Source organism: Dryas octopetala, chromosome 3 (assembly GCF_963921425.1).
Source record: "Dryas octopetala chromosome 3, drDryOcto1.1, whole genome shotgun sequence".
NCBI classification, from domain to species: Eukaryota; Viridiplantae; Streptophyta; class Magnoliopsida; order Rosales; family Rosaceae; genus Dryas; species Dryas octopetala.
In genome coordinates, this window is record NC_141368.1 from 11,526,632 (window position 1) to 11,541,617 (window position 14,986).

Genomic DNA, 14,986 nt, shown 5'->3' on the forward strand with positions numbered 1-14,986 from the left:
TATCTTCTCTTGTTCTCCAACCCCACACTCTAATTTTTAAAGACTTTCTTTTTCTTTTACCTGCCTTTCACTTATCGGTCTCTCTTAGCTCACTCTCTCTTGCAACATTTTACTTTCTACAAGTTATTAATTTAACATTTACAACTTCAATTCAATTGTGATTATTCATTCAAACAACTTTATATTTATACTAATGCAAACCTGATTTGAAGGGCCGTGAAGAACAAAACAAAAGGGATTATAGAAAATGATAAGGTTGATGATCTAAACGTGGAGATAAATTCAAAAGAGTAGTATTAATTACACAATTAGTTTGAGATTTCTCACATCATCATTCCCTTTTCGGTAGAAACTTAACAAAAAAAACTCTCATTTCTTAAAGAAAAATTAAAAGTTTGCTGAGTCCACATTTATTAGGTTGGTAAATTTTCTTGAGAAATTTGGTAAAGATGAAATGGACACGATGACAATAATATTAAAATGAGCATGACACAACACGAACATGAAATATAGTGAATCAGCACGAGTACAATAATGGTAAATGAGTCAAACCGAATTAAATATTTTAGTACATCAAACACGGCATTAGCACAAACAAGAAACGAGCCCAAATTAGGCACATCTTGTATAACATTGTCTTTTCCCTTTTCAAAGTAGTTTTCAATAAAATAATTTAATTTTTCAAGGAAAAACATAAATATTTAATTGTAAAAATGAAACAAATTAAGTAAAATAAGTTTTCTAACCTTAAAACAAAAAAGAGTATGTGAGATAGCCCATTTAAGGTAGGTCATGAACATGACACGAGCATGAATAAAATAAGGATTGTGAATAGTGTCAAGCCTAGATTTTGGCTATTTGCTATTTAAATTAGCACAAACACAAAACGATTATTAAATAAACTAGCCAAATTAATTTAAATAGACCGAATTAATAAGACACAATCTGTTTGACAGCTTTATATTTGTTTTTAGGCCTAGCGTAGAGTAATCTAGGATGAGATTAACATCTTTAGAAATTGAAGAGGTGCAAAAATTGAAGGCCTTGACAACACTATGCTCATATAATTTTGCTATCATAACTTAGATGCACAAAAATTCGATCGACCATCTTCACTTGATAGTAGGTTTGAGTAGAATTTGGAAACAAAATGACGCAGAGGATCAAGGCAGCTTTATCCCATTATTCCTTAAACAAAAATTAAAACTTTACGAAGTCCACATTTATTAGGTTGGTAAATTTTCTTGAGAAATTTAATAAAGGTGAAATGGATACGAGGACAATAATATTAAAATGGCATGTACGAATATGAAATATAGTGAATCGGCATGATAATAGTAAATGAGTCAAACTAAATTAAATCTTTTGACACATTAGGCATGACACTAGCATAAACACGAAATAACCCCAAATTATGCACGTTTTGTATAACATTGTTTTTTCCCTTTTTAAAGAACTTTTCAACTAATACATTTAATTTTTCAAATAAAAAAAATAATATTTATTTGTAAAAGAAAAAACTTTATGTAAAATAAGTTTTATAACCTTAAAAGCTCAAAATAAAAAATATTATGTGGGACATCCTATTTAAGATAGGCATGAACATGACACAAGCACAAATAAGATAAGAATTGTAAGTAGAGGTGTCAAACGGGCCAGACTGACTCGAGTATGACACGATTAAAATATGCACGACACGACACGAGTAAATGGATCGAGCTGGACTGAAGTTTTTAGCTTATCAAGCACGACACGAGCACAACACGAACACACAAACAAAATAGGCCCAAATTAGGCACAACTCTTTTAACATTATTCCGAATCTAGATATTAGCTATTTGCTATTTAGATTAGCACAAACAGAAAACATTATTAAATGAATGAGCCAAATTTAAATAGACCGAATCAATAATACAACACAATCCGTTTGACACCTTTACATTTGTTTTTAGGCCCATCGTAGAGTAATCTTGGATGGGATTAAGGGTCAGTTTGGTATTACTGTGAGAAAAAACAGTTGTGAAGTAAAACAGTTGTGAAGTAAAGTCAGCTGTAAAGTAAAGCAGTTGAATGTTTGGTAAACTATGTTTTCAAAAGTGTTGTGAGTGCAAAAAACAGTATCAAAGTGTTTGGTAAATGTTAATATAAAAATGCTGTGACTGTGTATAATTACTAAAATAGACATAATGTTGAAAGTGCATTTCACTTATTTGTTTGGTAAAAATAATATGTTTTTTTACTTGTTTTTGAAATTTTTGACTACAAATTTTTATTAGCATTAATTTTTCTAAGAACAACATTATTAAATAAGTATGCCTATTATTTTTTTAGGTATATTATAATTTTAATCCTATAAATAAAATATCATAATTAATTATCACAATATAAAATATAACTACCAATAGACATATTTTTTAATTTAAAATAAACAAATAAAAATCATAGAAATCAATGAGGATATTATGAGTAAAATAAAATATTCATTGTTGCTGTGAGTCACTGCAGCTTTCAAAAGCACTTAGAAACCTGCTTTCTGTTTTTGTTGTGGGGAGTTGAGAATTGTGGAAAAAAGTAATTTTTTATTTTTTTACCAAGCACCAAAATTGCTGTAGGTGATTGAGAATTATCATACACAGCAGGTTTTCGGTCCTCCACGTCAATTCAAACGGTGCCTAACTTTCTTTACAAATTGAAGAGGTGCGAAAATTGAAGGCCTGACAACACTGCGCTTCTATAATTTTGCTATCATAACTTAGACGCACACAAATTTGATCGACCGTCTTGACTCAGTAGTAGGTTCGAGAAGAATTTGGAAACAAAATGACGCAGAGGATCAAGGCAGCTTCATTGGCAAGGCACGGCCTTCGCAGTTGTAGTTTCCTCAGCCATTGCAGAGGCCTCTGCTCTCTCCCAGAAGCTGCTCTTAACGATGATCTGGACCATCAAGTGAGTTTCTAATTTAGTAATTTACCCTTTTCTCTATTCTTTCTATTTTAAGCTATCAATTGTGTAACTGACATGCTCTCTCTCTCTCTCTCTCTCTCTCTCTCTCTCTCTCTCTCAGGTATTGGTTGAAGGCAACGCTTGGTCCAGAACAGCGATTCTCAACAGACCTTCAGCGCTCAATGCTCTCACTACTTCAATGGTGTGCTTTCTTTTATAAAGTGATTATTATTTATTTTTATAATACTCTTAATTGTTATTTAAGGTTGTGTTTGGTTTCATTCTGTGAAGTTGTTTTTTGTCTTTTGGCTAACTGGTAAATACCCAATTCCTGGAACTGTGTATTTTAGTTGTTATCTGATCCCAATTTGTTCATGTTTATATTTGATTATCTGGGTCACTGATTTTTGGGTGTTTGGTTGACTCTTATAAGGTATAGTAGTGTGCTACTGTGCTTAGCTGATTTACTTCCAAGTTCCAACTGACTCAATTTTATGTTGTGTGCCGCACATTGTTACATTTAGTTTCGATTGTTTGGTTTGGGTGGCACCATTACTAAGGAGTCCATAATGATTATATAGGGGTTCAGGTTGCAGAAACTGTACAGAAGCTGGGAAGATAACCCTGATATTGGCTTTACTGTAATGAAGGTAGTTTTTATTTTTCCTCTATTGCCACTTGTTAAGTTCTCTAACATAAGCTAGTATTTTTGTCCAATGCTTTCACTGATGTTGCTTAGCTGTGATTACACAAGTGGCAGCTTACAAATTTTTTGAATTTTTGAAGGGCAGTGGCAGGGCATTTTGTGCTGGTGGAGATATAGTTTCTCTCTATCATTGGATAAACAAAGGTGACTCATCTGATTTTGCTATTAAGACACAGATAACTAGATTTTCCTCTTACAATAAGTTTATAAGTTCCTAAACATCTTTCTATGGCATAAATGTCATTATTTATGTCAAGTTTGTAAAAGAAAGTTCTCACTTTATGCGATCAGTTGAAAGAGGATGCAATTAGATTATGATATCATGTTGTTTCCAGAATGTGCGTTTCAAAATGTACACCAATAATATGTATATTTTCAGTTGCTGGTTATGGGCTATACACTACACTCTTTTATTGTCCAGTTGGTTTCTTTCTTCTTACTGTTAGACAATTATATTCATAACAGCCCTGTACACTTTGGTTTACTCTGTGCAGGGAAAATAGAAGACTCTAAGGAATTTTTTAGGGCAGTATATACTTTTGTATATCTGCTTGGTACATGTTTAAAGCCAAATGTGAGTACTCATCATTCTTGAGTCTATATTGAAATCTATGGTTCTCTCTCTCTCTCTCTCGTCATGCTTATCACTTAGCTGGATAAGCTCAAACAACCACTACTCTAGAACTCTCCTACACCTCTGTTCTTGATTGGACAAAGGTTCTTCAAGTTGGCAAAGTTGTCAGCATTCAGCACCTATAAATACAGCCTTAAATACTCTTGTTCTATGCATTAGAGAAGTAGGAGTCCTAGATGAAAAAGTGAGAGTGTTGGGGAGAAGTGTGGTGTGCAATTGTGGAGGTGTCCCCATGCGTGTGTTATTGCAAATGTTGTGAGCTTGTTTTTGAGTGATATACTCAAAAGTCCTCTACAAAAAAGTGTGTTAGTGCTTTTGTGGTTCTTTTGTGTCTTTCTTGTGTTTATATTACTTCCACTCTTCTATGGTGTAAGTGTTTCATAACATTTTAGTTGTGGTTCACCACTGTTGAGTTGAGATGATGGAAGGCAATTTAGAAATTTTTTCCAAATCTCAATGCTAGGGTCTTCATTTTGTGAAATATGGTTTCTTGGCGTTTTGTATGAGTGAGCCTTGTTTTCTTGGAGATATGGCTAAGATTGAGATGAGTTCTGTTAATCTTCTATAAGTATTACAATCTTATGGCATTGATATCATGTGCGCAATAAGCTATTTTCAAAAGGATGAATTACTTAAATTAAGAGTTGTGGAAGGTTATTGTGTAATAATATACTCAAGAGGATTATGCTATTGCGTAACTTATGGTTAGTCAACAATTAATGTTGAGGCTTTAATATACTATTTATTGGTGTATTTGGGCACTGCACAGCGCTTCTTAGATGGAATCTTGGACTGTGAGATCCGTTGTCATTTGAACGGTAAGTCTTTGTCGTTCAAACAATAAGAAGCTTGCCGTTCGAACAGCACCCTTTTAGGGCTTAGGATTTAGGATTTAGGCTCCCGGGTTTAGGACAGTATCTGTGTGTGTGAACTAATTAAGGCCCTTGAATCAGGTATGTAAATATGGACCTGTCAAAGCAAAGAAACATGAAATCAGGTGGTTGGACCTTTCCATAATCTTCAAGTTCTTGTACACAAAGAAAATATGATATAATATTACATGCCAACAGTGGGCTTGGGGAATATGTAAAATTAGAAAGGAAATGTAAATGCTCAAGTTTATATGAGCCCTTAGGCAGGCAGTATATGAGAAGAAATAGTGTCTAGAAAATTCAAAGATCAAGGAATCAAGAAAATATTAGGGAAAGCGCATGAAACTAGTATGCTGTCACCTCCACTATCTGACTGAAAAGAGTTTCTTACCTGTAGCAAACTTTCTCCCAACCTTCAACAGAGAGTTAAAGTTAATTTCTTTTTATATTTCTAATTCATTATTACTTGCAGGTGGCTATCTTGAATGGTGTTACCATGGGTGGTGGTGCTGGAGTCTCAATCCCTGGGACATTCCGTATTGCAACTGATAAAACTGTATGTAACAGGGATACTTGTACACATTATTATTTTCTCTGTTATAGATATTTGTTCACTTTGCAAAAGTGTCCTAATGTATCTAGTTGCGACTTCAGCATTTACACAGTTTGTTCAGTACATTCAAGCATTTATATGACTAGCCCCTCATGACTTGAGCATGTTTGAATGGCTCACACTAATTATTAATGTAAGAAATGGGGCTGAGACATTGGTTGAGGTGTTTGGGAATAATGTAATTAGGCCAAAAGTCTCTGAGGTTTTTCAGGAAGTCTTCATTAAAAGTTGCAATTTATAATCTGGTTCTTCTGTTAACTATGTAACTCGTGTGCTAACCCCCCGCCCCCTTCCCTATTGCGAAGTTGAAACTAACTCAAACTGTGGGAATCATATATCTTCACATAATGTATTTACCAAAAAGACATCATATAGTCCATTTTTCTGTGGAAGTTATGTATAATCAACCCAAACCTGATGCTGTACTTATTTGAAATCCATAGGGAAAGAAAAAAGATAGAAGGAACTCTCACTAGTCAGTATTCTTCCTTCTCATTTTTCTTGCTCACACACTGGCTGTGTACTTGTGATGATACAGCCATTTCGTACATAGCTTTGTTTGCATAATTCCGAAATTTTTGGTTTACCCAATATTATATTTGAGTACATAGCCTTATTTGCATAATTCAGAAATTTTTGGTTTGCTCAATATTATATTTGAGTATTCAAATTTTAATTACTGAAGTAGTAGGATCTTTATTCTCTATTCACCATAGACACAGAGGAGTCCAACCAAGCAGTTGAGGATATTACTTCTGCTTTATCTTTTATTCAAAAGGATTAGAAAGAAAAATTGTGTTCGTTGGTGTGTTGGTAGAAGCATTTATATTGCATCCTTGCAATTTGCAGGTTTTTGCTACCCCTGAAACTCTAATTGGTTTCCATCCAGATGCTGGGGCATCCTTTTACCTCTCACATCTACCAGGTCACTTAGGTATGCTTGCATGTTTAACTTGGTTTTTAGATTATTTTTCATAGTAAAAAGAAAAAAAAAACAGCGAAAGAAAATAGTTTTTTCTATTTTCAAATAGATGGAGTATATGTATTTAAATAAGAATTAATCGTTGGAATTTTTATTATATTTTATGTGATTTCAAACTCCAATAGTTATTATGGACAATCTCTTTGGAGATTCTTACAAGGATTTCACATCCATGCTGCCCTTATTGACTCAATCTATCCATCTTGATTCTTCTTCTGAGTTTGAGGATGCATCTGGGGGTTATTTAGGGAAAGATGACCTCTAGGAGTGTTAGACTTGATATAATTTTACCTCTTTGTTTAAGACAACTGAAAGAAGTTAATGTGCTTCAGCTTGTACTTCTGTAGGACATTTTGTTCATTTAACCTTTAAGTTGGCCATTTCTAGTTTTCTTCCTCCTAGTGTACCTAGTAGTCTTCTTTTGCTTTTCTTCCCTTGGTTTACTTAATTTTCTTCTGCAGTGTTCTCAAATTAATTGGATAGTTATTCTTGTTAAAAAGATGAAGGGGATTGCATAACAATTAGCAAACTCTTGGAGCGAATTCATCCTTGAATTTGGTTTTGAACTCTGAACACATCTATACTGTGCTTTATGAGGAATTGAGAAAACTGTCACAGCTGTTGCTTTCTTTTGACAAAGTAGATAAGAAGCTGGACTTGGTTTTTTGGCCTCAGTAATATGTCATCTTCACCATTGACATTTATACAAGAAATGTCTGTGCAATGGCACAGTTCTACTGCTATTGGAGGTTGTTTTACATTGGTAATGTTTTCAAGGTTCTTCATGGCATTATTTAGGTTCATTCTGGACGTCAAACTGTGTCAAAATAGTAAATCGTTGCATCAGAGATTGACAACCCTTATTTACTTTTCCAAATGTCCTCTGCTTATGTCCGTTCTTGTTTGTAGGGGAGTTTTTGGCTCTTACAGGTGAAAAACTCAACGGAACGGACATGATTGCCTGTGGGCTTGCAACACACTATTTGCATAGTTCAGTTAATTTCAGAACCCTTTTCCACATTTTCTTTTTCAAACATTTTTGGTCAATCTTTTTTTGTTGTTGTTGATAATTTGGTGTATCTAGCTTTGTTTTATATTAAAGAAACCTTGGTGTAATTTGTTTCCTTGTATCCTAGAGGCTTCCATTGATTGAAGAAGAACTTGGGAAATTAGTCACTGATGATCCTTCCGTCATTGAAACTTCCTTAGAAAAATATGGGGAACTTGTTCATCCAGATAAGAAAACTGTGCTTCACAGGTTTGTTTTAATCGTACAAAACCCTTCAGATAGTAGTTTTAGTTGACATTTTAGAGTATGTACAAACTGTCCTTACATTCCATAATTTAGAACGAATTTAAATGTATAATGTTTATTGTAAAAACCTTTCATATCGTGTGCTCCTTCAATCTATATATTGATTTTTAATTATCTTATATTTACATGTCTGATTTGTATAGGATCGAATTACTTGATAAATGTTTCAGCCATGACACAGTTGAAGAAATCATTGATGCCTTGGTAAGCATGTATTGGGCTTTCTAATTTCTCTTTAGTTAAGAATCATTAGGGCATCATGATGTTTTTAACTTTCTCCAATTTTCTTTCTTAAAACTAGAAGTATAATGCACATGCTATGTGTGTGCAATGTGATGTGCGTTAGAGTAGGAAGAAAGAAGGTGTATGCGGGATAAAAGTGAATTGGTTGAAAGAAGGAAAATGAGAGTAAAAGTAAGAACCAATTAGAAACTAATGTGGATTTACATATAATTGAATAGAAAAAAGAAATGGGGTAATGTGATTACCATACTATCCTTAGCTTTTATAACTATTATTAAGATTGTTTTAAATAATAGGGTTTATGTGGCATTTCCTGTGTGATGATTGGTAAAGAGTATTCTCTTCATAGTATTATAGATAAAATATTTTCTATACAGAAAATTAGACTGGTGAAGAAGCATATAAGTTAATTTCATTTATTTCGAGACAGATTTATTTTATCAAGGAGGCAATTTTCTAATGAGCCAATCCAAGCACCTACTTTGGAGATGTGCATGGAGAAAATCCAAAAATTTCTAGATGATGCATGAAATCTTCAGGGCCCAGTTCCTTTGGAATTTTTGGTGCAGTTGGTTCTCACTTTAAAAGGGTTGCTACATTGCCTTGAGATGGTGCTATCATTTTATTTTTATTTTTATAAAGTACGTCCAATGAATGAAAAAACCAAATTGGTGATCTGATTTTGCTACACATTTGAACTTCATCACTAATTCTTCAGCTACCTCCAAAAATTTTAGAAACTCAAAAGAGTTTCATTTTCACTATCATCTTTCGGTTCTCTCCCTCTTTTTCTTTTGGAAGTGATTACTTCCAACATTGAGGGGATATTTAATGATCCTTATCACTTTATACCCTCTTGGATGGCATCTGATTGTGCGCTTTAAAAACCAAACTTCAGGAATGTGAGGCAGGTAGAACAACTGATGCATGGTGCATTTCTACTCTAATGAGACTTAAAGAAGTCTCACCATTGAGTTTAAAGGTTTCCTTGAGATCTGTGAGTCTCTCTCTCTCTCTCTCTCTCTCTCTCTCTCTCTCTCTCTCTATTCTCTCATGTTTGAGGCAACTTTGGTTAAAAACTGTTGCATTATATATGTGGCCTGATCCTTCATTCTTAAGTGGCTCAGATAAGAGAAGGTAGATTTCAGACCCTTGATCAGTGCTTGGTCCATGAGTACCGAATGACTGTACAGGGAATCTCTAAGCAGGTTTCCAGCGACTTTTGCGAGGTATAAAATTCCTCAATTCTTTTCAATAAAATAGACTTTTATGATTTTGTGACTATATATGGTATCTTCATTAGGGGATTCGAGCACGACTAGTGGAAAGGGACTTTGCACCAAAGGTATCCTCTTTTATCATTTGATGAAAGTGGGGTAAACAATATTGCCAAGATGGCTTATGATAATCTAACTGAAAATTTTAGTAATGCAGAAAGTGGAAACAGGAAAGAGATGGAAATGCCTGGAGTGTGTATTGCTTCTCTTTCAAATACAAAAAGCAATATTGTAACCCCAAATATATCATGTTTAGATCAGTGTCTATATTGTTTATTCATAATTGTAACAGTATCATGTTTCCAAACTATGCAGTGGGATCCTCCAAGTCTTGATAAAGTATCCGAAGACATGGTGGATCAATATTTTTCCCCTCTTAGTGAGTTTGAGCCTGACCTGGAGCTACCAACAGAGCTGCGAGAAGCATTCACCTAGTTCACCTATTCACAATATATTGTTCTCTCTAATTCTATGTAATGGTATTTTACAAGGAATTGTCTAAATTAATCTTCTTCCACAGTTCCACAGTTCCACGTAGTAACTAGTTATATTTTTCTAGCCCCTTGTTGAATTGGACTAGACTGAAAAAGTGGGAGCGGAGCCTACAAATTTATGTATCAAATGAACCATTATTTTGGTGATTTGTGTCCAGTGAACCTTCATCAAAATATGTTTCTAGCTTAAGACTCGGTGGGGTTTTTCTTCTTAAATCTTTGGTTGTTTTCATCATGAATTCTTTACATGACAAGCTTTTGCATGCAAAAGGTTAATATGGTTCTTTTATGTTTCTACTTCACTGCTAGTTTTATTCCATAAGAAAGCTTTCTCGCTTAAGTATATCTAAATTTTATTTTTTTGTTGCTTGCATTCTTCACAGAGATATCCAGACCAAGTGAGTTCTAGGACCTAATGAAACCTGAGTCCGGCAGAGCTGCCGGTGAGAGATCACTCTGACCTTTCTAAAAGTGGATAGAAAAGAAAAGGCAAGTATTGTATGCTTTAGAAATGGGGTCGGGGTAAAAGAGGGTGATTTAAGTAATGCATTCCCCACTCAAACATTGGGTTGAAGGTATTTCTAGGGTCAAACCTTAAATACGAGCAATCATCTGCAAGCAACCACAAACATTATACAGTGCAAATATACCATAGCTGTTCTACAGAAACCTTAGTGAAAGAGTACGATGAATTTGCAGACAAACATTTGTAAAATCAATGTATGTATACATATAGCTCTCTTTTTGGTAGCTTCTTTCTCTAAATTTTGAAAGAAACACACCACGGGAAGCAAGCTCCCTTTGAAGAAGCTTTCCACTAGTCAAAGCATTTCTTCTATTCTTGGCTAGGGAAATTAGTTGTCCACTAAGTTCTATTATGGGAATGTGGATAGGATTGAGAGGTTTGATTGTAAAGCACAGTGTCAAAGAGAAAGCCATCCCAATCTATTTTTGGGTGGGGGAAAGAGAGGGAGAGAGAGAGAGAGAGAGAGAGAGAGAGAGAGAGAGAGAGGAGGGGACGCTGATGGTGGTGCTGGCGGGGGGGGGGGGGGTGGGTGGAATGGTGTGGGGATTTCATTATTTTAACTTTTTTAAATATTTTAAAAGTTCATTAGTTTCTCATGTTTTTTTATATTTAGGTCCATGTAGAATTACTTTATCCCACCTGGCATTTGATCCTCATATATGTAGGTTCTACTAGTGCCACATAAGCATATAACGGAAAATTTAATGGAAGTGCATTGACGGAGGTCAGTAATTGTCAAATGGTACAAACGTTTTACAAATGCCACATAGTTAATGTAGGTATTTTGTAATTGACCTTAAGAGGAAATTACAAATTTGGTCTACTTATTTTATACTTAGTTTAATTTTGGTCCACTTATTTTATACTTAATTCAATTTAGTCCACAATCCTTTTTAAATTATGATTTTAAATCATTTTGGTTGTCTTTTCTTTAATTATAATTGAAATATAAGTTATATTGTATCATTTCTTAGTCGAACCAATTTGAAGTATTAGAATTAAAGAGAATAGAAGTTTGAAAAATCTGAAAATTTTCTACGAAAAATTGATAGTTTCGGGTACCGTACTTTGGAGACAATTATCTTAAGTTTTAGAGCTCTGATTTCAATGATCTTTATATGGTTGTAAAGAGGAGATGCATAGCTTTAAAACAAGTATATGTTTGCTGAATTTGGCTGAGATTTGATAGGGTAAAAGGCGAGACAAATTTGAGAAAACAAATCTGAACCTTTATTGAACAAGTGAAACAATTAGTGGACCAAAACATAACTTAAAAAAAATCGTAGATCAAAATTGAACTAGGTATAAAATAAGTGGACTAAATCGGTAATTTCCTCTTGACCTTAATTATATAAAGAATAATGTTATATTTACCATATTCTTATACCATATTTTTATACCATCTTACGTGTCATTATTTTAGTGGACAAAATTTTTATTTTTATTTTTCTTTTCTGAATTTTTATTTTTATTTTTTAGTGTCCAATGCATGAATGCCACGTAAGTTGCCACATAAGGTGGTATGAAATTATGGTATATAAATATGAGATGTCTAGCACTACTGTTATATAAATACATAAACAATAGATGAAAAATTGTTTTAGTGTTTGTTGCTTCCGGAAGAATGTGATCATGATGATTTTAAAATTTAATTTCTTATATATATACACAATAAGCATATATATATGGCTCTTTCTAGCACAAAAGGGACAAAAATATATACATATATATAATATATACATATATATATGTTATATATGTATATATAAATTTGATGAAGTTATGGGTATATATATATACACAATAAGCATATATATATATGGCTCTTTCTAGCACAAACGGGACAAAAATATATACATATATATTATATGTATATATAAATTTGATGAAGTTATGGGTATATATATACACAATAAGCATATATATATGGCTCTTTCTAGCACAAAAGGGGCAAAAATATATATAATTTATAGATTTTTGCCCCTTTTGTGCTAGAAAGAGCCATATATATATGCTTATTGTGTATATATATACCCATAACTTCATCAAATTTGCTTTATGCATTTGTTTTAAGATCAATTAAATTGAATTCAAGCACTAAATGTTCAATTCAAAAAAACGAACATGATGTATTGCTCAAAAACATTAATATCCACTCTGAGTGTCTTATTATGTTTCTCCCCTTTTCAGCTGCATGCAACCTCTGAACTTGTTGTAGGACATACTTGTTTTAGTAGCTTACAATTTCCATCTAATGGGAGTTATGAGGTTACCATGAATAAGCTACTTACAACTTTAACTATTAATGGTTCTCAAAAAAAATTTCGAATTCGCGTGGAGGGCAAATATCCAAGACAGAGTCATATTATATACGGGCTGGTGCAATGTTGGATGAAAATATCCAACGCACTTTGCCTAATTTGTTTGAGGGAAGCAATAATAGAGATTCGCAAACGCTGCCCTTACAGTCAAGGAGCTATTATCTGGTATGAAAATTGCCTTATAAAATACTCAAATGCACAGTTCTTTGGTATAAGTGACACAACTAACGGGATATTTTTGAAAAATAAGAAATTTGTGGGTGGTAATACCTTCTTATTTGATGAGAAAGTTCGTGAGTTGTTAACCCAATTATGTATTAAAGCTTTAGATAGTCGACAGTATTTAGCTCAAGGAACGCTACGAGTATTCAACAATACCAAATTAATACTTTACGGTGTGGCTCAATGCACAGGGGAACTTTTTAGTGAAAGTTGCAAGAAGTGCCTTGATGTAGCAATAGTCGAACTTCTAAACGAGAGTAACGGAAGAAGAGGTGGACGTGTTTATTATGGAAGTTGTTATCTTATATTTGAACTTTACTACTTTTTTAATGAATAGATGACTAAGACTATATATATGTTATATGGTCTCCGGCAACAAAAAAGGTTTTATATCAAAGCTTTTGCTTTTTTTTTTCTTTTCTTAATAACAGAAAAGGTTTTGGCTTTGGTCCTTTAAAGGAGCATTTCAACCACTTGCTGATGAGTGATGAGTTTGGCTGTAGATGCACTTGTTTTTCTCGCAACTAGTGCTTCTCATATGCCACACCATAGCCGTCTATCTTGGAACCGGACTTTTTAATTAACAAGTGTGGCCGCCGGCCGGCTTAATGTCATAACTCTGGTTCTGATACGATCGAGTCTCGATCCTAGTATAATAAAAAAGTCAATAGTAAGCTCAGCTAGGTTATAACTTGGTCCATTTTGGTAATTTTATTTTCTAAGTTTTAATATATTTCGTCTCAACCTTAGCACAAGAATGCTCTAAAACTAACTAGTTAGTAAGTTAATACAAAGCTAACCATCATGTTGGGCCCACCACACAATGTAATCTCAAAATCCCAACCGTCTATTTTTTAAGCCCTACTTCAAAGATCATCCCTGTAAAAAATCTTCAAATTCGGAAATCATTTAGTCATTTTATTATAACAATAACTATTTATATGTTTTTATCGAAAACACTGATCGTCTATTTATTTGATCTCAATTAGATGACTAAATGATTTCCGATTTACTTGATTTTTTGTAATGATGATCTTTGACGTATGATCTAAATAATTGATGGTTCGGATTATAAGATTAGTTATGTGGTGGTCCCAAAAACATGGTTAGTTTCGTATTAACTTACTAATTAGTTAGTTTTAGAGCACTCCTCAACCTTAGCAAATCTCACCCAAGCGGCTTATGTTCTAGATCCATTCTTGTGTGCATTTATTTCCTCCCAAATTTGTTCTCGCAACTCTTGCATACCATCCAACTATCTTATTTAGGGTACTTCTAAAAACAAAATAGGTTAATTAAAATAGGTGTAAACTATTCATAACTCCCTATTTAGAACTTAATTATTTCAAAACCTCCACCCTTAATATAATTAATTCAAAACTCCCTATTACTTAATTAAACTCTTCCAAAACTGCCTAGTCAACTAACACTCAGCTAAATTTGACTTTTTTTTAATATTCCTATTATAACCCTAGGTTATTCAAAATCAATTTCCAATATACTTCCTCTCATTCTCACACACACACACACTCTCTCTCTCTCTTATTCCCGCATAATCTTTCTTCTCTCTGTTCTCTCTCCTTCGCACGCGTGTGGCGTTGTTCGGCGACGGTTGCCAGCGAGACCACCACCATCAACTTTGTCTCTCTCTCTCTCTCCTCTTCCTCCCTCTGTCATCACTCGCCCCGAATCATGCCCAAACAGCCCAGATCGCCGCGACTCCGATCGGTGGTGCTCGCTGGCGATCTGCCTTTTTCGGCGGAGTTGGAATGCCAAACCACCCAAGCCTTCTTCCTCTCGACGTCCTGAGCATGATGGTGTGCTCAGATTCTCCATCC

At 33.9% G+C, this 14,986-nt stretch overlaps 1 protein-coding gene across 1 annotated transcript; it reads left to right on the forward strand.

Moving 5' to 3' along the window:
• The first annotated feature begins 2,679 nt into the window (after positions 1 to 2,679).
• LOC147290882 (3-hydroxyisobutyryl-CoA hydrolase-like protein 1, mitochondrial) lies at positions 2,680 to 10,236 on the forward strand. The gene is made up of 14 exons (XM_086237636.1): positions 2,680 to 2,946; positions 3,065 to 3,145; positions 3,525 to 3,593; positions 3,730 to 3,793; positions 4,144 to 4,223; positions 5,628 to 5,711; positions 6,618 to 6,702; positions 7,660 to 7,745; positions 7,887 to 8,008; positions 8,209 to 8,269; positions 9,207 to 9,305; positions 9,436 to 9,537; positions 9,612 to 9,653; positions 9,901 to 10,236. Exons 1-14 carry the CDS (start codon positions 2,821 to 2,823, stop codon positions 10,018 to 10,020), a joined length of 1,221 nt encoding a protein of 406 aa, XP_086093762.1. The 5' UTR covers positions 2,680 to 2,820; the 3' UTR covers positions 10,021 to 10,236.
• Positions 10,237 to 14,986: the final 4,750 nt, after the last annotated feature.